The sequence below is a fragment of the Myotis myotis genome, unplaced genomic scaffold (assembly GCF_014108235.1).
Source record: "Myotis myotis isolate mMyoMyo1 unplaced genomic scaffold, mMyoMyo1.p scaffold_m19_p_1, whole genome shotgun sequence".
Classification (NCBI taxonomy): Eukaryota; Metazoa; Chordata; class Mammalia; order Chiroptera; family Vespertilionidae; genus Myotis; species Myotis myotis.
In genome coordinates, this window is record NW_023416313.1 from 139,317,650 (window position 1) to 139,341,280 (window position 23,631).

At 41.8% G+C, this 23,631-nt stretch overlaps 1 protein-coding gene across 2 annotated transcripts in view; it reads right to left on the reverse strand.

Moving 5' to 3' along the window:
• Positions 1 to 23,631, reverse strand: part of AKAP6 (A-kinase anchoring protein 6) — a 410,196-nt gene that overhangs the window by 243,579 nt on the left and 142,986 nt on the right. For both annotated transcript variants that reach the window (XM_036353461.1, XM_036353459.1), the window contains exon 4: positions 16,061 to 16,183. In XM_036353461.1, the coding sequence (XP_036209354.1) occupies positions 16,061 to 16,183 (123 nt within the window). The remainder of the gene's footprint in view (positions 1 to 16,060; positions 16,184 to 23,631) is intronic.

Sequence of the window (23,631 nt, forward strand, 5' to 3'; positions counted from 1 at the left end):
CCCTGGCTGAGATAGCCCAAATCATCAATTTAACTTTATTCTCTCATATGGTACTTACCACATAATTAAATAAATGGTCAGCCACCATCACAATTTTGTATCTCCACAACAAGATGAAGTGGCTACATTTGTCATTGATTTATTAATTATGACAATACACAATACACCTCTGGGTATAGCTTTAAAAAATTAAAAGTACTATGTACTCTTGAGAAAGAAGTTCCAAGTTTATTATAAAAACAGAAGCACTAGCCCTGGCCAGTGCAGCTTAGTTGGTTGAGCATTATTCCATGCACCAAAAGGTCACAAGTTCGATTCCTGGCCAGGACACATACCACGTTGTGGGTTTCATCCCTGGTCAGGATGGGTACGGGGGGCAACTGACAGATGTTTCTCTCTCTCTCTCTCCTCCGTTCTTCTCTCTATAAAATCAATAAAAACATTCTTTTAAAAAAAAAAAAAAAAAAAAGATAAGCATTAAGAGAACCAAGATGGCTGTGCAGGCAAATGCCTGTACTCATTGCCTCCCACAATCACATCAAAATTACAACTGAAATACAGAAGAACCATCATCCAGAACCAGTGGAAAGCTGGATGAATGGAAGTCCTACAACTAGAGCAGTAAAGAAGAAAGCACACTGAGACTGGCAGGAGGTGTGGAGGCGCAGAACGGGCTGGGCTGGCGCCCACATGTGCCGCTTTTTTAATCAGGAGGGAGATCGCCTCTGCAGAGGCTGCCCGGAGGAGTGAGGGGTCCCAGCCCCACACCAGACCCCCAGCCCAGGGTTCCAGAGCTGGGGAAAGAAGTCCCTATGGGCAATAAGAACTACGGCCTGTAAAAACCAGTGCAGATTCGGGCTGAGTGACACACAGGCTGCTGGAGACCTAGCTGTTCCTCTTAAAAGGCCGGCACCATGAACTGAACTTACAAACTCTTGCTTCCTCTAAGCTTCAGTGCTGGGCGAGGCTCTGGGGAACCCAGACACATACAAGGAGAAACTGAACTGTCTGGCATCTGGGTAGGAACTCAGGGGCTGCTTTCTTCCAGATGGAGGTGCTCACAGTGGTCATTGTTCCCGTGCTGGGACCGCCCCATTGCAGGGCTGACTGGCAGCTATTTCTGTCTGCTCCACCCTGGTGATTTCCTGAGACTCTGCCCTACCCGATTTACAACCCCACCCAAACTGTATACAGTGGCTTTTGCATATGAATGGCCTGTCCTTTCTCAGGCTAAAAACCTGTCAAACAAGCTGCAGCTGGGTCAGGGAACCCCAAACCTATCAATAAAAGCCCCAAGATCCAGCACCAGCACCAGCCTGGAATCCAAAGAGGACCACACCAAGACACATCACAATTAAAATGCCAAGAGCAAAAAACAAAGAGAGAATCTTAAAAGCAGCAAGAGAAAAGCAGTTAGTTACCTACAAGGGAGTGCCCATACGACTGTCAGCTGATTTTTCAACAGAAACTATGCAGGCCAGAAGGGAGTGGCAAGAAATATTCAAAGTGATGAAGAACAAGAACCTACAACCAAGATTACTCTACTCAGCAAAGCTATCATTTAGAATTGAAAGTTAGATAAAGAGCTTCACAGACAAGAAAAACTAAAGGAGTTCATCACCACCAAACCAGTATTATATGAAATGCTGAAGGGTATTCTTTCAGAAGAGGAAGACGAAGAGAAAGATAAAGATTAAAAATATGAACAACAAAGTGACAACAAATACATATCTATCAACAATTGAATCTAAAATTCAAGCGAATTCAAAATCTGATGAACAGAATAAACTGGTGTATGGAACAGAATCAGTGGCATGGAAATAGAACAGTCTGATGATTCTCAGAGGGAAGGGGCTGTGGGGGGTGTGGGAAGAGATTAGACAAAGATCTTATATGCATGTATGCATTACCTATGGACAAAGACAATAGGGTGGTGAGAGCCTGGGGAGGGGTGGGAACTGGGTGGAGGGGACCTATGGGGGGAGGGGGGGACATCTGTAATAATCTCAACAATAAAATTTAATAAAAAAGGAGAAGAAAAGATAAGCATTATAAAAACTTTGTTTTCTTGGGGAGGGAAAAAGGTATTAAGATAAAAAGACAAAAATCTCATTCTTCTGAGTAGACTTCCTTTCTGAAACCTCAAATAATAGAAACATTTCCAAGTATTTGAAAGTGAATTTAAATCTTTCAACAAACCATAATTTCTTTCAAACAAATTAGCTTTTTTGTAAGGAAGGTAAATGTATGCTACTAAACTTGACTTTGCTAATATTTTTTGAAATAATTAGATAGATGGGAGAGATGCTGAATTTTGATGGTGCCCTTTAGTGAGCAAATTTTCATTTGTTTTTCTGAATGCTGCCCCCACACCTGGCACAGGTAATCACACTGACTTCCCTGCATGGCCACATCGGGCCCAATGGATTCTCAGAGGTTTTGTCTAAAGGGACCATTCGACTTCCAGAACACACTGCCCTGAGGCCTGATTGAAAGGAGGTCAGTGCTGGCCAGAATCTCCCTGCACCCCCTGTGGTGGGATAATTGATGTGCAACAGCCCCTACAGAGGTGGAGTCACCAAGGTGATGGATGAATACAAGCATATTATTCACACGTACATCTGCTAATCTAAAGGTCCCAGTGCATAAACCAGGACTTAAGAATATTATGTGGATTTAGGACAATCCCAGAAGGACTCCAATTCCATTAAAAATTTGTTTGGCAGCCTGGGGCAGATCTATTCCAACTCACATGCTTCATGCATTTGAAAGGAGGAACCAAACTGCTTTTAAAGTAAATTTAATAAATTTTCTAATATCAAGTCATTAACATCCTATCTAGTCATATAGTCTTCATATTTGAAATGGTAATGTTAACCTGTGGAATTTTTTTAACCTTTCTAATATCTGAGTTAGCATTTTTATTTTCCCTGTGTTTTGGCCATAGGAGATGAATTACTTCCTGCCAACAGAAGAAAGCATTTCTTTCTGTCCCCTCTATAGGTGTTTTTCTTGTTACAAACATACCATACAAGACTCAGAAAGCTCTGTGACCAGAGTCCATTTTGGTTTGAAATAGGAGAGGAAATAATTTTTAAAAATAAGTTTTTATTGATTTTTAGAGAGAGAAAAATGGAAAGGGATAGAGAGATAGAAATATTGATGAGAGAGGAACATCATCAATCATTTGCCTTCCACGTGCACCCCTACTGGGGATGGAGCCTGCAACCCGGGCATGTGCCCTGACCAGGAATTGGTTCCTGGGTCGATGCTCAACCAGGCCACACTGGCCGGGCTAGAGGAAATAATTTAATTTGCAGACATTCTCAGTTACTGTTTAATGAGTTATAATATAATTTGCCGTCTGTAATGGTTGTAACACTGCTTTTACAAATGCATTTGTTCATTTAGCAGAGATCTGTAGTAACTGCTGTCATGAACAAGGCTGAGTATCATAGGAGACACCCAAGGGACACAAGCTGTCCCTCAAGTAGGTGACAGTCACAGGGGAACTGTTCAGTGAAAGGTGGATGGGGAGAAATTCAACATCTCTAGGAACACCTGAGCTTCTTATACCACATGTTCTCAGGTCTCAAAGATGTGTATGACTCCCCGCAAATGAACAAACCACCCTCACATATAATGTGTTTCTTTGATCTTCACAACAACCTTCAGTAGATATGACAGGCATCTTTCTGGCTAATGTAAAGATCTGTTTCAGGCCTAACACTTTTACCTTAATATCATTTATATCAGAAAAATTGTTTCAAGATTCCAAAATTCCATGTAACACTGTGGATAAGTGAGATCAGCACTGGAGTTCACACAGGGAGAGAGTTGGTAGGTGACAGCCCCTGGCTCATGTGAGTGCACTTTAGCCTGAGCATGGACCCTCAGAGGGCAAGGCCAGACTGCAAACTCTCTCAGTGCTTAGCATAGCACCGTCCTCAATGGGAAGTATTTAATAAATTAAGAATGCAGTGTTTCCCTGGCATTCTAATTTAAAACATTCATTACATCCTAAAAAGAATACTAAATAAAGTGCGATAAGTTAGTCCAAAATAATAAATTAGCACCAACAATTTTCAAAATGATCAGACCTGCTGAATATTATGGCCTAGGAGTCCATAAACTGAATCAGGCAAAAAGCATATTCCCAGGTGCTTTGAATAGTTCAGGGATCCTTGTAAACTGAAAAGGGAAGACTACACTATGCACCTCCTAGAGACACAGAAGTAGAGCTATATGAGTAAGAAATCTGGTCCAGGACTTCTCACATATACAAAGCAAGCCTCCTTCCCCACACATCCACCTCCCAAAATGCCTGCCTGCTTAAGATTCCCAACAGACCTTTCCATTCCCAAGCCACCAAAGGGGGTGAGGCAAGGCTAGGAGCTGAGTATTTCTAATCCCCCAAAGGGAAGTAATGCTTCCTACTAAACTCTCAGCTACTTTTCTTAAACTAATGGGAACTAAGAGGGACAAGCAAAGGGAACCTCACAGCTCCGAGGTCCCGCCCTGCTTAGTGAGGCTGGGGAGGCCGCAGCCAGACTCACACAGCTCAGGCTTTTATTTAATTTAAAATCTTCACTGTTTAAAGTATTACATGAGTCTCTTTTTTCCCCCATTGACTTCCCCCCAGCCACCTCTACCCCTCAGCACGTGCCCTCACCACCACTGGAGTGTCCATTGGCTATGCTCATATGCATGCATACAAGTCCTTTGGTTGATCTCTTACCCCTTCACCTTCGCCTTCCCCCATAGGTTGGACAGTCTGTTCGATGCTTCTATGACTCTGGTTCTATTTTGGTTCCTCAGTTTATGTTGTTCACTATATTCCACAATGAGTGAGATCATGTGATATTTATCTTTCTCTGACTGGCTTATTTCGCTTAGCATAATGCTCTGGTTTCTCTTCAAACCTTATAAATCTTTCGCCTTTTACAGCTCAGGCTTTTGAAGTCTGACGAGGGCCTCCCTTTCGCAGAGTGGTACAGCCTCAAGGCAGCTGCTGGTCTTGTGAGACAACCTGCTTGGGCCAGACTTGCCTATCATCTCAGCAGAGAAAGAGGGGCAGGAAGAGGCGGGTAGCAGGACGTAGGAGAAAGGAAAGCCTATTTTAACTCCAAGGAATGAAAAATGGGGCAGAGTTGGAAATAGGAGGGCAAGCAAAATAAAAACAGATGCATGTATTTAAGGAACCTTACTTGTATGGCTAAATACTGTGAGAAGTATAGTGTTTTTCTTTTCATACAAATGAAAGCTATTTAATAAAAAATATGATATAACATGAAGATCTAAATGCATGAAAATTTCTGTCCTGAGATTTTGTTAACTAGGCACATTATCAGTTTAACCCAATCTGCTTTTGTAAGTACGTAGGGTCATGAAAATAGGGGGAAATTTTCAAGCACTGTCTGCAGAATTTTGGTGCTTCCCGCCACCTTGTGCTACCCACCTCAAATTGCAGGTGCCAATCCCAAAATGAACAACAAAATTCTGGAAGATGGGCTTAAAAGTTGCCCTGATAAACACAAACTCAAAACTCTGTATAAACACACACACACACACACACACACACACACACACACACACACACACGGACCTTAAATTGCTTTCTAGGACAGCAAAAGCTGTCCCTAAAGTATGACATTACATGCGAGCTTTGAGTTGCTGCTGTAGACAAGACACAATTGGGCCCAAGAAAAGACTTTCACTAAGCTAGTGTTAAAATAACCTGGATGCTCACTGCAGTATTGTTTACAAAAGCGTAAATAAGGAGGCAGCTTAAATGGCCATCATCATGGGAATGACTACATAAGCTAAGGCACATCCACACGATAAAATATTAAGAAGATGCTAAAACAGCCGTGGGCAAACTACGGCCCACAGGCCGGATCCGGCCCATTTGAAATGAATAAAATTTAAAAAAAAAAGACCGTACCCTTTTATGTAATGATGTTTACTTTGAATTTATATTAGTTCACACAAACACTCCATCCATGCTTTTGTTCCGGCCCTCCGGTCCAGTTTAAGAACCCATTGTGGCCCTCGAGTCAAAAAGTTTGCCCACCCCTGTGCTAAAATGTGCAGATCATAGTGTACTTACAGAAGGGTATCTGAGATATGTTTAGATATGAAGACAAGTCATTGAAAAGTATATATAATATGAATTAAAAATCCTTAAATTTATGCACTTTTACATAAAAAGATCCAAAAGGATATAGAACAACTGGTTTATGTTGGTTACACAAGGGAGGGTACGCTTTTCACTTTGAATTTTATGCTCTTTTATACAGTTTGAATTTTTTCCGGTGAAAAAATTTTATGTTTTTCTTTAACTAAGTCCCATAATTACAGAAGCAGTTGTGTAAAGTTTGCTCTACCTTCAGCACAAGCCCCCATGGGCACTAAGCTCTTGTAGCATCTGCTGCGTCTTTTTTATGTAAATCCTGCTTGCATGGTTCCCATTCCCTGGTTTCACACACCCCTAGAAGGGCCCTGGAGCATCAGTCCCACTCCACACACAGGCAGAGAAGCTTTCAGCCCATTTCTACGCCCTCAGATACATTCAAGTCTTGGTCAGATCTGCCAGCTATGGGACAGCAGGTCTTCCTGTGCTATTCTCAAGGACATTAGTAGCCTCGGTGGAAGCCAGGGGAGGAGAAATGGAAGTTGGTAGTGCATCAAAAAGAGAACTAGCCCTAACCGGATTGGCTCAGTGGATAGAGCGTTGGCCTGTGGACTGAAGAGCCCCAGGTTCAATTCCAGTCAAGGGCATGTACCTTGGTTGTGGGCACATCCCCAGTAGGAGGTGTGTAGGAGGTGGCTGATTGATGTTTCTCTATCATTGATGTTTCTAGCTCTCTAGCCCTCTCCCTTCTTCTCTGTAAAAAATCAATAAAATATATTTTTTTAAAAAAAGAGAACTAACCAAAGAACTTGTATGCATATATGCATAGCCCATGGACAAAAACAATAGTCTGGTGAAAACCTGGGGAGTGGGGAAGGAAGTTAATGGAGAAAAAAGGGGGATATCTGTAATACTTTCAACAATAAAGATAAACTTAAAAAGGGAGACCTGTTGCTATGTCTCTCCAATCTATGCCACTCTATCTCAGCTATTTCCTCTACTCTGTTCTTATCTCCCGCCCACCTACCTGTGACACACACCCTCTCCATTTCTTTCACTGCTCGGACATCAAATCCACTCATTCAACAATAGTTTCCCCAATCTTAGGTTTGTGGCACCCCTGATAAGTAAGCAAACTCCTGAGAACATCCTGGTCTTTGCAGTACTGGAATCCAGGCATGCTTTTGCCAGGGGCAGAGACCTGTTACATGCTTCTCAGCCTGGCCTTCAGGTCTGCCTAATGCTAGATTCCTCAAAGCACTAAGATATTCATGTTCTTTTGTAATCAAATCCCCAAAATAGTTTCTCTTAAAAGCATTTTTTATTCACACCATAGACAAGGAAGTCATTTCCTTAATATATATATAAAAAATAGCTCCGATAAATCCTGAAGCAAAATGCCAACAACCCAACAGAAAAATAGGCTAAGAATATTCTTAGCAGGTGGTTCTCAGAAAATACAAATGACTCCTAAAAATATAAGAGGTATTCAACTCCCCTTAAAACACACAAAATACAAACTAAACTACAATGAGATGCCATTTGTAACTATCACGAGAACAAATCTCAATCAGTGTGATAACAATCTCCAATGGCAAGGATGTACAGTAATCGCATTCTTGTGCATGCTGAGTATAAACTGGTACAATCTCTCTTAAGGACAATTTGGCAATACATGGAAATATTGAATGTGTAAAATCTTTCACCCATAATCTTCATATGTAAGGTATTTATTCTAAGGATATAATTCTACTATGCAAGATGGTGAATATCCAAGGATATTCACTGGAACACTGTTTGTAATTGAAAAAGACTCAAACAACCTAAGTTTTTCTCAATAGAGGACTGGTTAAATAAGTTATGGCATATCCATAAACAGAACACTCTGCAGCCACTCAAGAGAATGATGCAATTCTACACTGATTCTGAATTACTGATAATGTAAATTGAGGAAACAAAGTTAAGTACAATATGCATTTGTTTTTAAATACTCAAAATAACCTGAAAGGATATAAAGAAATAAGGAACAGTGGTTGCCTGCAGAGAGGAGAATTTGTAACAGAGGGGATAAAGGTGGAAGGCTTACTTTTGACTTTCTACATTTTTATACTCTCCTTATTTACCTTTATAATTTTGTGTTATTGTTAGAAAATAATAGTTAGTAAAAAAATACATTTAAAGAAACTCATATCATTCCAATGCCATACTCAGCCCATTTTCCACTGTGTCCATAGTTATTCTCTCACGGACTTCATCTAGTGAATCTATGCTGAGTTGACCCTAACCTCATGGAATTGGTGACTGATTCATGTCACTCCCCTGTTTTAAAATCAAATCAAACCTTCAGTGAGTTTCCAATGCCCCCAGGGAACAGTTCAGTTCATTACAAAAACAATCTCCTTTACCACCAAGTCCCAACCTGCCAAACTCCAACTCAGTCTCAGCCACACCAGATGGCTCTCCACACCTCCCTCACTTGCTCATACAATTTCCTTCCATCTCCTCTCCTTCCCTGTCTATCCAACACATCATATATGGCCTGTGAGGTATACACCAAATTACCTCTATGAGCCTTCCCTACCCTCCAAGAAGAACCAATAAAACTTTTTTCTCTATGCTCTGAACAGTACTTTGCTTATCCTACAAGAAGTTTACTGCTCAAAATTGCATTACATTAATCATTTATGTGTCTATAGATAAATACATTTAATTTATGGTCATCTTTCCTAGATCGGAAATCCTTGGAAGATAGAAACCTAACTCATTCATCATGTATTCCTAGCACCGAAATAACTCATGGGTGCTTAATATACATGAACTCATTGTCACCATTTCCCCCACATTTTCTCATTTATCAAATTGAATTAAGAATGTTGTTTCACCAAGGCTATTTCTATGTGTTTGGTTAATTGTTGTCCAACATGACCTATGCAGATTTCTCTCCCAACTTTAAGCCCAGCACTGTGGTTGGTTCCTTTTCCTAATACTTGCATAGCTCTCTGGTGTCCATTTGGCTTTGGTTTCTCCTACCAGATACTTTCATTAGCTATAGATTTAAGAAAACCCTTTTGGCTTGTTTTCCTACCATTGATTGCATATGATGTGGTGCCCATTTGGTGGATTGAACATACACAAGAACTATTTGGAAAATCGGAGTTATCTTCTCAGGAGCAAAGGGACATGAACTGAAATCTCAAGTGGGAGAAGTTGTTGTCCTGCTCTGCTGGGATGTGAGGACGATCTGGATGTGACATCACCCCATTGATCACCTGGGTTGATTCAGCTGATCTGGCTGGGTAGGCAGGTGTCCCCCTCCTCCCTCACCGATCCATGTGCTATGTGCACCCCTCCCAAAGCTGTGCCCTGATTGAAGAAGACAACCTTCCCCCTAGAAGAGAAGACTGGTCTTTGGTCAAGGGTACATGAGTAGCTGCACTCCCCTGCTAGAACCTCCAAACAAGCTCTTAAGTCCTCTAACTCTGAAGACTATAAATCCTCTTAAAGGGAAATAATATCTAAATAGTCTGCTAAGAACTACTTATGATGCTTCTACTCAAATTCAGTTCTTGCTGACTTTTGCCTCTTTAGCCAATAAAAACAAGTGTGAGGGAAACAATTAAAATTTCTATCAACAGGTAAGTGGATAAACATATTGTGGTATATCTATGCAATGGAATATTACTCAGCAATAAAAATAAATGAATTAAAACATGCAATAAGTGTGCTGGGTGAAAGAAACCAGACTCCCCCCACCGCCCCCCCCCCCCTAAAAATAGAGAGTACATATTGTTTGGTTCCATTTGTGTAAAGTCCTAGAAAGTACAAACGAATATAATAGTAACAGAAAGCAGATCTGATTGCTCAGGGATGGGAGAAAGGCCAGCAGGAAGGGAGGGAAGAATTTCAAAGGATCATGGGAAGTTTTTGGAGGTGATGGACATGTTCACGGTCTTGATTGTGGTGATGGTTTTGTCGGGCTATACATTTGTCAGTTTGTGGGAATATGTAAAATGGTATACTTTAAATTATACCTTAATATAGCTATTTTTAAAAGGTGGACAGAGGTGAGGAAGAAGGGAGTCCATAAGAACATATATACACAATGCTATTTGAAAAGTGGTTTTCAAAGAAGAGGAATGTTCAATAAGTTCAATACTCACAAAATACCTTTCTAGAATGACATTTTCCTGAAAATGTCATTTTCTAGGAAGATAGGAATTGTATCTTTGAAAGGAGCAGCCAGGTTGCAGGCAGATGATTAATTATCATGGAAAATCATTGATGTATCATCGCAATTTCACAGTACTTCTTACAGTTAAAATAAAGCTCCTTCACATCTCTCATACAGGTATTGTGAAGCTTTAATTGACTTGTATTGATAAAAACCCTTGGTTACTGTCATGGAAAATAATTGAATTAAGTATCAAAATATAAATGTACAACTTTTGGTATTGTTTTTATTTTTTATTTTTCTTTATAATGAACATTGCAGGGTGCCAACTATTCTAACACATTACTAAGCCAAAGAAAATGCTCAACTCAGGGGCTGGTACATGTTTTGGTTTAATGTAAATTATAGAATCTACAGAGATGTTGAAAGAAACTCATGTAGCTATCTGTGAATGCTGAATACTCTTGCAAATACTCCTTCCCCACTCATTAAGGAGCAGTAATGACTTCTTATGCAGGGTGAAGTAAGGAATATAAATATGTAGGCTTAGTTCTATACATACTTTCTTTATGGTAATGTAGGTACTCTTTTTATCTTCCTTTGAGAAGGATAACTTAATATTAGCTCAGCAACATAGTAAGGAAATACAATAAAAAATATAAATGACAATATTAATCAGAAGACAATGTAGGGACACAGAGTAACTCGGAGTTTAAAGATGTTTAAACCACAGGCTGTATCTCGAGTAACGGACACAGCATGCAGCATAGCAATGATTCAGTCGTTGTTCTTAAGTATTGTTCAGTGGCAATCCACGCCCACTAGGTCTTCAATAACTGTTAGCATCATTCATAACTTCAGAAGTGAAATTCAAGACTATGGAGGAGAAACTAAGATGGCGGCATAGGTAAACACCGGGAAATTGTCGCCTCACACAACAATTGAAAATTACCGCAAAGGACAGAGCAAACATCATCCAGAACAACAGAAAGGCTGGCTGAGTGTAAATTCTACAACTAGAAGGAAAGAAATGCATGCTGAGAGCCAGAGGAGCTGCAGAAGTGAAGTGCAGAGGTACAAGTGCAGAGGTACGGCCGGCTCGCGCGCGAGGAAAGGGGGTGGCACCTGAGGACGCGGCTGTCTTTTTGAATCACAAGCTCCCGACTGCTCTGAACTCCGGTTCCGGGAAGTCTCTGGGGACCCAGGACTCATACGGGGAGAAGCTGGTCTGTCCGGCAGTGGGCGAACTTGAAGGCGGCTTTCCCTCAGAGGTGCTTGAAGCAATTAGTGGGTCACTGAGACCCGCAACTCCGGGCAGAGAATCAGCCATAGCTCCTTGATCCGCCCTTTGATTCCCTGAGACCCCGCCCCACCCAGGCTGCGGCAGAGGCTTTTGCATGTGAATGTACCTGACTGCAGCCGAGCCAGGCAGACCCAGAACTTCCAAGAGAAGGCCCAAGGCCCCGCAGCGGCTTGCATTGCTTCACAGCTGAGCCTCTTCGTGGCTCCTGCTGTGTGGCCTCAGGCAGAGGCTGAATTAGCACCTCCTTAGATCTAGGAGCCACTGTACCCAGTGGTCAGAGGGGGACCATCCAGACTGCAACTCCTCAGATCCATAAGGGACACACTCAGGGAGCAGACTCAGTGAGCACCAAAGCCCCACTGAAGCAAGTCTTGCCCCAGAAGGGTGTCTTCAGCACAGAAGTTCTCCCACTTTAGACACAGCTGATTCTCACAGCCAATTGGCCTGGAGGTCAATTCCTCCCAGTGATTCTACAACAACCAAGGCACCAAGAGTGCACCAAGAGTGTCCACCCCAGGTAACTGGGGAGGCTGAGCTACTGGGCCCTACAGGACACCTGGCGCACAGGGCCACTCTATCAACACAGGGAAGCTGCCAAAATGCGGAGACAAAGAAACAGGTCACAAATGGCAGAAATGGAGGAAAGCAAACGATTGGATATAGAGTTCAAGGCCACGTTTATAAGGTTTTTCAAGAATTTTATGGAAACCGCCGATAAATTTAATGAATCCCTCAATAAGTATAGTGAGACCATGGAGGACATGAAAAAGGACCAACTAGAAATTAAGCATACACTGACTGAAATAAAGAATAATTTACAGAGATCCAACAGCAGACAAGAGGATCCCAAGAATCAAGTCAAAGATTTGAAATACAAAGAAACAAAAAATACCCAACCGAAAAAGAAAAAAGAAAAGAGATTCCAAAAATATGAAGATAGTGTAAGGAACCTCTGGGACAACTTCAAGCGTACCAACATCAGAATTATAGGGGTACCAGAAGGAGAGAGAGGGCAAGATATTGAAAACCTTTTTGAAGAAATAATGACAGAAAACTTCCCCTACCTGGTGAAAGAAATGGACTTACAAGTCCAGGAAGCGCAGAGAACCCCAAACAAAAGGAATCCAAAGAGGACCACACCAAGACACATCATAATTAAAATGCCAAGAGCAAAAGATAAAGAGAGAATCTTAAAAGCAGCAAGAGAAAGACAGTCAGTTACCTACAAGGGAGTACCCATACGACTGTCAGCTGATTTCTCAACAGAAACCATGCAGGCCAGAAGAGAGTGGCAAGAAATATTCAAAGTGATGAATAGCAAGAACCTGCAACCAAGATTACTTTATCCAGCAAAGCTATCATTCAGAATAGAAGGTCAGAGAAAGAGCTTCACGGATAAGAAAAAGCTAAAGGAGTTCATCACCACCAAACCAGCATTATATGAAATGCTGAAAGGTATTCTTTAAGAAGAGGAAGAAGAAAAAGGAACTCTTACCATTTGCCACAGCATGGATGGAACTGGAGAGCAGATAAATACCACATGATCTCACTCATTTGTGGAATATAATGAACAACATAAACTGATGAACAAGGACTGATCCAGAGACGGAGAGGCATTGATTGGACTGTCGGGACTTGGAGGGAAGGTAGGGGAGGGTGGGGGTAAGGGGGAAAGATCAACCAAAGGACTTATATGCAAGCATATAGGCCTAATCAATGGACATGGACAACGGGGGGGGTGAGGGCATGAGCGGGGGGTGTGGGGGGGTAGAGGGTAATGTGGGGACAAGGACACATATGTAATATCCTAATCAATAAAAAATATATTAAAAAAAAAAAAAGAAATTCAAGACTATGGCCAACCTTGGTGCATAGACCTGGACACCATACCCCCTCACTATTTGCACAGTGAAGATAGAGCAGCTGTTTCTATGTTGTCTATAGTCAAACCATTACAATCAGACATGACCATGGAGAAAACTGGTTCAAGAAAGTGTTGATCTTAAGGCAGAAACAAGTTTATTCTTTAAGAGACAGACAGTTTAAGAAGGACTCTTTGCTGTGAATCTAGTGGAGAGATCCAGAGCACAGAGGGTAATGGTTTCCATATTCTGGATGAGAATATCACTATGAGGCCAGGAAGAATGTCTGCAAGCCATTATGGGCAGCTGTAAAGAGTGCTGCTATTTATAGGACTAGAATACGGTAGTTACAAGCCACGTGTAGAAATTTAACTGTAAGTTAATTAGAATTAAAAATTCATTTCCCCAGTTGCTGTAGCCACATTTCATGTGCTCAGGAGATAAATGTGGGTAGTGGCTCCCATGTTGAACAATGCAATATAAAATATCCATCACTGCAGAAAGTTCTAGGGGATAGTGTTGGGCTAGAATGAGGCCAACACAGGGATGCCAAGTAGGAATAGAAATTTATAATACAGACTTGAGAACAGAACATTGGTTATAAAAAGGCCATGTCACTCAATTCCCAAAGAGAAGAGAGAGCTTGGTTCCCACCCTCTTAACCTGGCTTTCAATGAAAAGAGTTGAGGCACTCTTTATGTCCCCATGCCCTCTGGGACCTCAAAAACTAAACCTGTGTTTCCCATAAAATATTAAGTCAAGAGAAATTAAGACAGCACACTTAATGTGAAATAAAGTTCATATACTCCTGTTTAAACACAGATTAGAATTTCTGTCAGAACAATGCCAGTGAAAAGTTGACATTCTAATTAATATAATTTACATTATAAAGCACTGAATATCTTTATCTTGCTATTATGAAATGCCCTCTTTAAAAAAAAAATCAATGCTCATCTCAACAGGGAATTGAGTATTAAGGGCAGTATTTTAAAATCCATGTACAAGAGAGGTGTTTAAGGTTACTGGCATTTTTTTCTTTTTCTTTTTTCTTTTTTGCTCAATCCCTCCACACACCTCAACATCCCCTCCCCCACCAGCGCTATCTGCCTGCTCTCTATCTATGAGTCTGTCTCTATTTAGCTTGTTAGTTCAGTTTGTTCATTAAATTCCACATGAGTGAAATCATATGGTACTTGTCTTTCTCTCACTGGCTTATTTCACTGAGCATAATAATCTCCAGGTCCATCCATGCTGTCGCAAAGGGTAAAAGTTTCTTCCTTTTTATGGACAAGTAGTATTTCATTGTATAAATGTACCATGGCTGTGTTATCCACTCATCTACTGATGGACAGGTTACTGGCATTTTTACATGCCATCAACCCAGATCTCTAAAAAGGAAAGCAATACACTCAACCTCTATCACACAGTCTTGTCTTTCTTTATCATCCACGATACTGTTTGCATGCAGCAATAGGATTTTGAGAATGTTTTTCTTGCAATGATATAAAACACTACAAAATGCAAGCACCAAAAACCTAAAGCATTCTCTCTCTCTCTCTCTCTCTCTCTCTCTCTCTCTCTCTCTCTCTCTCTTTCTCTCTCTCTCTCTCCTTCTCCCTCTTTCTCATTCTCTCACTAACACAGGGAGCAGTCCTGAAACCCTGCGACCTGTCACACATATAGGACTCTCACACAATGCTTATTCAATCCATATTCTGAGTGTGTAAGAGGGGCAGAAAATCTACCCCACAGTTGGGTACCCAAGGATTTGTGTTCATTGCCTTTGTCAATTTTATTCTATCGGTGAAAGGAATAAAGATGAGATCCTTAAAGCTTGAATTTTCATTTCCTATGACAACGTGCTTTTTCTTCATGCTTTATCACACTCCAGTACCTGGTAGCCACCCCTTCATAATTGATATCGGCCATTCGAAGCATTCAGTGAAAGCCTCATGAGGTTCATCAAACGTCCCCCAGTCTATAATTCTTGCTCCTAACATATTCAGAAGCATATTCATCCAAGTGTTTCCCACTTCCCCTCCATGCTTTTCCCTCTGCACAGGGACGAGTGTAATGACAGTTGTATTAATTATATGCTGAAAACCCACATAGCAGCAAAAATGATGGAGATCATCGTTTTAAATATTTTATTAAAATAACCCAGTGTAGAACAGATAAAGTAGACCCTCTTGATAATGAGAGGTTCATTAATTTTACAAGAATTCTAGAAAGCTTAGAATGGTCATCAAAATTATCTCTTTCATTTATATTTTTTTAAGAAGGGGAAAACCGTCAATCGTTGCTTTAGGGAGTGAGGGCCTAATAAAATTTTCTAAGGTATTTTTAAAGTAATTACTTATCTTTCTGGAAAATGTTTTTTAAAAATAGCTTGAAATATGGAGGGTTTAGATTTTATAGGTTTATTTGAAATGCCTATAAATTTTCAGTTGCTGCAGTTTACCCCATTAAAACTTGGTTTCATTAGCATAAAATGACTTCTGATAAATAAAACTGATATCCTCCATAAACAAACAAGCAGTGCCTCAAAATCCTTTCATTACTAGCAGCAAAAGCAACACAATCTTGCCTACCAGGTGTGTCTCCAGGTACAGTTTAAGGCCATCCGTCTCTGCTTTAGGGGGTGTCCAGTTCTCAGTGGTTTCCATGGCTTCGTTTAACCACTGAATGAATTCATCCAGCTTGTCTACAAACCCCTTGTGACAAAAGAGAAAAAAAGAAAGAAAAAAGGAAAGAACAAGAAAAGCGTTAGTTCGTTATTTTTTAAAGCCAATCTTAAAAATTCCAAACCTTACGGATGGTAAAATTGATAACACTGCATTTCCATCCTAGTTCCACACTGTAGAACAGATTTTCCAGTATTCCTAGCACTAAAATCTACCAAAATGGAAAGAAGGTGTCCCTTACTCCCTCTCAGTTTTTTCCTAGGAAAACTTTTCTGAGAAACTTGAATTGGTCTCCAGGGTGTCATTGTAAAGATGAGCTAAAATTATCAAAACATTTCTGGTGTCCGACCAGCTCCCCTCCCCCCAAAATAAGTCACGTCTGCTAGGAACACTCATGTGCTTTGGGGGATAAAAATATTTCTGTGAAGATGGCATTCTTTACTCAGAAGCCTATAAAGTTGAGTTACCTCAACTGAATTAGAAATCTATTTTTAAGTCACATAGGTGTTTTAAGGGGCTTCGATGAGCTCTAATGGCAGCCCAAATGTCTGTGACTGAGTCTGAGTTCCAAGAAACAAGAAAGAGTAGAAAAGGAGGGACCAATGAACAAATGTAAACAGCTGCTCTGGGTGTGTCCCAGACAGCACAAATCACAATAATCTTGCAATTTTTAAAAGAGTGGTTATAAAAATTTATTGACCATTTAAAAGAACACATCTGTAGAAATGGAAATTATTTTGAAAGCCCAGCCATGAACCTAAGGCAAGGAAATGAGGTTGGGTGCCTGCTTCCCATGTCTAAGTAAACAGCACCACCTGGAGGTGTAAAAGAGCAAAGACAGGTTTTGACATTTGTGCTCATGGAAACGGTTTGGGATGCTTACTTCTCTATTAAACTTAACCTGCTTTTCTGTTTTCCTGTGGTGTTTTTTTGTGGGTTTTTTTTTTTAAGAATTGCCTTTTGAATAATATTTTAATGCTTTATAAGATATCCTGATACTGAATTAATAGTTGAAGATTCATTTTTTTATCACAGTTCTCAGAAGCCACATTTTGAAATTAAGGTTTCTTCTAGATATAGTTTAAGGTTCATAATCCTTTAATTCAAACAATTGATTGACCTCAAAGTAATTGTTAGAAAAGAGCAAATAGCATTGAGAAGAGTGGTAAAGAGAAAGGTAGACTTATAACACTCAGAAACATATCCCTGTCTGTCAAATGGGGACACAGCAGAGATGTGGACCTGGTGGCCCAGGGAGTCAGATCTGACTGTCCAGCCACTCTCTGGTGTGGTGTGTTGTCAGCCTGTTAAGACCATCATTCCATGTGGTAGTGTACCATGTGCTTTCCCATGATCCTAAATGCTATCCAAATTTTCCTTTTGAAAACATCCCCACTATGCCAAGTGTCACAGGACAATCACACTCATCCTTTTAATAAATCTCTAATTTTCTCATATTGCAGCTTGTTCTAAGTGCTAAGAATCCATGCCAAGTAATTAGTTTTGCCCTTTCTCATATACTTAGTTTGTTAAAAATTAAGAACTAATTATTGATACTCTCATAATTAAATTCTGATAAAAATTAAGATCGCCTTTGCTGGCCAAATGGACTTATAGCAATATCATCTGCAAGATTTTCCTAAAATCTCTCAAGCAAGCAGCATCTGGTCTCAGTGTGCCTCATACCTCTTGCTGAGTGGACACAGGCCTGGCACTAGCAACAGCCAGCCTTGGTTCACAGCTTAGCCTCTCCTGGCACCTCCAAGTGCAGCACAAGTAGCAGCCATCTACAGATTGCTTTGTATCTCATGCCAGGTAGTCTCAGGGAGAAACAGGTCATGATTCACCTTGTCCTGTATGTCACAGGAGAACCCAGAGCCAGTACACCAAGTGGACAGCTTCAGATCACATCAAATCATCTCCATAAGTGACACACTCAAGGAGTGGACTCGGCAGGCACCAGAGCTACGCTGAAGTAAGTCCTGCTCTGTGGGGTGGGACCCTGCACAGCTGATCCTCCACAGTGGTTGGAGGTCTGAGGTTGGTGGACACAGCTGATCTGCCTGAGGGTAAATCCCTATCATTGATGTGCCAACAGCAATCAAGGTTCAACTACAAAAGGAGGGTATACACAGTCCACATGGGGAGGAGGGGTCCCACCTTGAGTGCCCGGCTTGGGTGATCGGGGAGACTATGCTACTGGATGCTACATTCGGCCACTCTACCAACCCTGTGAGACATAGCACCCTACCCAAAAGAAATGAACATAAGAAGGCTGCCAAAATGAGGAGACAAAGAAACAAGTTCCAAATGAAAGAACAGAACAAAACTCCAGACAAAGAATTAAAGAAAATGGAGTTAAGCAATCTACTACATGCAAAGTTCAAGATACTTGTTATAAGGATACTCAATGAACTTAGTGAGAACCTCAACACTATAAAAAAAAAGTCAGAAATAAAGGCTACAATAACTGAAATAAAGACTATTTTACAGATGGTGAGGGTAAGTGGGTGGGTGGGAAGAGATCAACCAAAGAACTTGTATGTCTATATGCATAACTAATGGACACAGACAATAGGGTGATGAAGGCCTGGGACTGTGGGTGGGGCAGGCTACAAGAGGTCAATGGGGGAGGAGGAGGGGGATATATGTAATACTTTCAACAATAAATATTTCAAAAATCATAATTTACAGAGAATCAACAGTAGATGGATGAAACCAAGAATTAAATCAGTGATTTGGAATATAAGGAGGCAAAATATACCCAACCAGAAAGAAAAAATAATTTTTAAAAAATGAGTATAGTATAGTATAGTATAAAAAGCCTCTGGGACAACTTCAAGCATTTGCATCATGTAGGTGTGGAAGGAGAAGATAGAGAGCAAGAAATTGAAAACCTATTTGAAAAAATAATGACAGAAAACTTCCCTAACCTGATGAAGAAAATAGACATATAAGTCCAGGAAGTACAGAGAGTCCCAAATAAGGTGAACCCAAAGAGGCTCACACCAAGACACATCATAATAAAAATGACAAAGGTTAAAGACAAAGAGAATCTTAAAAGCACCAAGAGAAAAGCAGTTAGCTACCTACAAAAAAGCTCTCATAAGACTATCAGTTTATTTCTCAACAGAAACTTTGCAGGCCAGAAGGAATTAACAAAAAATATTCAAAGTGATGAAAAACAAAGACTTACAACCAAGATTACTCTACCCACCAAAGCTATCATTTAGAACCAAAGGACAGATAAAGAGTTTCCCAGACAAGAAAAAGCTAAAGGAGTTCATCCCCACCAAACCAGTATACATGAAATATGAAAGGGTCTTCTGGAAGAAGAAAGGAGAAGGAGAAGGGGAAGGAGAAGAAAAGGAGAAGAAGGAGGAGGAGGAGGAGGAGGAGGAGGAGGAGGAGGAGGAGGAGGAGGAGGAGGAGGAGGAGAAGAAGAAGAAGAAGAAGAAGAACAACAACAACAACAACAACAACAACAAATATGAATAATAAAGTGGCTATAAATACATATCTATCAACAACTGAATCCAAAAAAACCCAATAAACAAACAGGCAAGACAATAACAGACTCATAGATACAGAGAACATTTTGAAGGTTGCCATATGGGAGGGGCATTGCAGGGATGGGTGAAAAAGTTGAAGGGATTAAGAAGCACAAATTGGTTATTACAGAATAGTCAAGGGATGGAGAGTATGCATAGGGAATATAGTTAATAATAATTATGTATGTTGTCAGATAGGTATGAGATTTCTCACTTAGTAAGTTATATAATGTCTAATCACTGGGATATACATCTGAAACTAATATAATAATGTATGTCAACTGTAATTTAAAAATAAAAATATTTAAAAGTGAAAAAAAGAAATATCATCTATCATCTGCAGAATCTCATCAGAATATCAGAGTCTAGATGGTTGATAATTGTGAGTTGAAAATAGTTTTTTATAGTATTAAATAGCATTTACAATTGAATTTAGCCTTGAGTTGTTATATCTGTATATATAAATTGGTTTTGGGGAAAATTAAGTCAGGAAGTAAATTATTTTGGAAACAACTGGTTAAATCCAAAAAAGACAAATAGTCAAAGATGTTATTTGAAATATAACTATTCATAGCTTCTCTTCCTCAAAAAAAACACCAACAAGCTAACAAAATAATGTGTGTGTACGTGATTACATGGGTACCTCATCAAAAGTTAGTCTTAGCCAAAGAGTATTAAACAATGGGTTCAAATTTCCTAACAGAATTATGATTAAACTAGAGGCCCGATGCACAAAAATTTGTGCACTCGGGGGGGAGGGAAGGGGTCCCTCAGCCCGGCCTGTGCCCTCTCGCAGTCTGGGACCCCTCGGGAGATAACGACCTGCTGGCTTAGGCCTGCTCCCGGGTGGCAGAGGGCAGGCCCAATCCCTAGGTGCAGCCCCCCTGGTCAGGCTCAGAGCAGGGCCGATTGGGGAGTTAGGGTGCCTTCCCCTGTCATGCACAGAGAAGGGCAGATTGGGAGGTTGTGATGCCACTCTCAGTCACGCTCAGGGTAGGGCCAATTGGGGGGTTAGGGCACCGCCCCCTGTCACACTCAAGGCAGGGTCGATGGGCAGGTTGCGGTGCCACCCCCTGTCACTCACAGAACAGGGCCCATCAGGGGGGTTGGGGCTCCATACCCTGTCATGCACAGAGCAGGGCCAATCAGGGGGTTGGGACGCTGCCCCCTGTCACACAAAGAGCAGGGCCCATCAGGAGGGTTGGGGCTCCATACCCTGTCACACACAGAGCAGGGTCAATCAGGGGATTGGGGAGCTCCCCCCTGTCATGCACAGAGCAGGGCCAATCAGGGGGTTGAGGAGCTCCCCCCTGTCACTCACAGAGTAGGGCCGATAGTGAAGTTGGGGCACCGCCCCCTGTCACACTCAGGGCAGGGCCGATCAGGGGGTTGGGGCGCCACCCTTTATCACCCACAGAGCAGGGCCGATCAGGGGGTTGGGGCGCCGTCACTGTCACACTCAGGGCAGGGGTGATGGGGAGGTTATGTCTCTACCCCGTCACACACATAGCAGGCTTGTGGGGGGCGGGGGGGTTGGTGCGCCGCACCCTGTCACACATAGAGCAGGGCTGATCAGGGGGTTGGGGAGCTCCCCCATATCAGGCACAGAGCAGGGCTGATCAGGAGGTTGGGGCACCTTCCCCTGTCAGGAACAGAGCAGGGCCGATAGGGAGGTTGTGGCCCCACCCCCTGTCACACACAAAGCCGCAGGGCATCAGGGGTTTGGGCGCTGCCCCCTGTCATGCTGATCCCGGTCCGGGAGGCCTCTCAGCTCTGCTGATCCCAGTGCTGGGAGGCCTCGCGGCTCCGCTGATCCCAGTGCTGGGAGGCATATTACCCTTTTACTATATAGGATAGAGGCCTGGTGCATGGGTGGGGCTGGCTGGTTTGCCCTGAAGAGTGTCCTGGTTCAGGGTGGGGGTCCCCACTGGGGTGCCTGGCCAGCTTGGGTGAGGGGATGATGGCTGTTTGCAGCTGGTCACACACCCTTCAGGGTGGGGGTCCCCACTGGGGTGCCTGGCCAGTCTGGGTGAGGGGCTGAGGGCTGTTTTCAGGCTGGCGGGTGACTGAAGCTCCCAACTGCTCCTTTTTTTCTTTTTTTTTTATTCTGGGCCAGCTTTAGCTCTGGCTCCAGCTCTGAGGCCTCTGCTGCTGAAAGCAGGTATATGGTTTGTTTAGGTTCTATAATCGAAACAATGTATAACTCCAGCTCTGAGATCCCAGCTCGCTGAAAGCAGGTTTCTGGGGTTTTGTTTAGCTTCTATATTTGTTACATAGTTGCTTAGAGTTGCAGCTCAGAGGCCGGCAAGGCAGGCAGGGAACGTTGGTTTCCTCCGTCACTGAAGTAAGCAAACCTCATGTTAGTTTTAAGCTGCCTGGCTGCCGGCTGCCATCTTGGCTGGCAGTTAATTTGCATATCGCCCTGATTAGCCAATGGGAAGGGTAGCGGTCGTACGCCAATTACCATGTTTCTCTTTTATTAGATAGGATAGTTAGCTGAAATCTGTGAGATGTAGATTAGGCAAAAGCCATGGGACCCAGGCGAACCGTTCTGGATGATCTCTCTGCATAGCCTGGCCAGACACAAAACCAAGGCTGTCTGATAGAGAGAAACAGAGGCCCTTTGAAGGCCTCACTCTGCGTTTCCTCTGAATTATATCCCATCCTCACCAGTTCATTTGTTGCACATTTTCTCAACTCTGTTCTTGCCAATGCTAAAGAGTTTCATCAATCACAATAAAACTGAAAAATCCCTGTTCTTAACTTGCAATGAGAAGCTACACACTCCTCCTCTTAAAGAAACCTTAGCTTTCCACCTCCTCTCCTGCTTATATGTGTGACCACAAGAATATAAGCAGAAATCATGAAAGCAAAGGAAATTGGAGTCCATCTGATTCTGGATACCTTTGCCACTGCTATTTCTCCACCCCTCCCAGACCCTGAATGTGTGTACCATCACTCATGCTCTGTGTAGTGAACAGTGCACTGTTTACTATCCTCATGCCATGAGATGCTCTTCGTAGAAAGACCAAGTAAGTGCCACTCAGTACACCAAGCCATGCGATGTGCAGGAGAATTCACACTTGGGCACATACAGAGAATAGATGATGCTCATTTTCAGAAGCTCTGCTAGTCTTTGTGGTGTGAATGAAAGAAAATGAGGCTGGTGTACGTAACCACATAGGAAAACGGGGAAAAGTACAAAGTTTCATTCTGTAATACAGAGCAAATCCTAGTACAACAAACATTGGTTACTCATTCATTCTTTTAAGTGCCTACTCTGTCTAAAGCACTGCTGCACAAAACTGGGAATAAAAAAATAAATACCACTGCAGCAAAAAAAAAATCTCCGCAGAACATAAAGCATATCTAAGTACTCCCCTACTGAATTCAAGTGATTTTAATCATTTTGAGAAAAATTTTTACAATAAATAAAGAGTTGGGACACTCTGGATTTTCTTATGAAATGTATTGTCTTTATCAGAATTCTGTCTGTACCCAATTTTGTTTCTATTCTTAGTATTTGACCTATCTGTGTTTGTTTCTCCAATGTTCTGGGTTACCCAGAGAGTCAAAGATGATTACAAAATTAATGTCCTTCATGACACAATCCAATGCTGCCATCACACTACACAAAAAGCACATTTTATGCACATTCAACTCATTGCTGTGGGCTGAATCACACACCTTTGAAAGGCCGGATTTTAGCCTTCATTGTTCAAACCCCTGCTGATGCATCCTCTTCCCTCTGGCTCTCCCCTGACATTTCCTACCACCCGCTTGCTTATGTGCCCTTTCTAGGCTTCTTCCATTGCCGTTGTCTGTCTCTGTGCCAGGCTCTCCAGGGGTACACTGAGGGTGGTCCTGTCCACAGGCCCCAATCCTTGCAGGCCATCCCCTTAATTGTTTCCTTCTCATGGGTCCCTT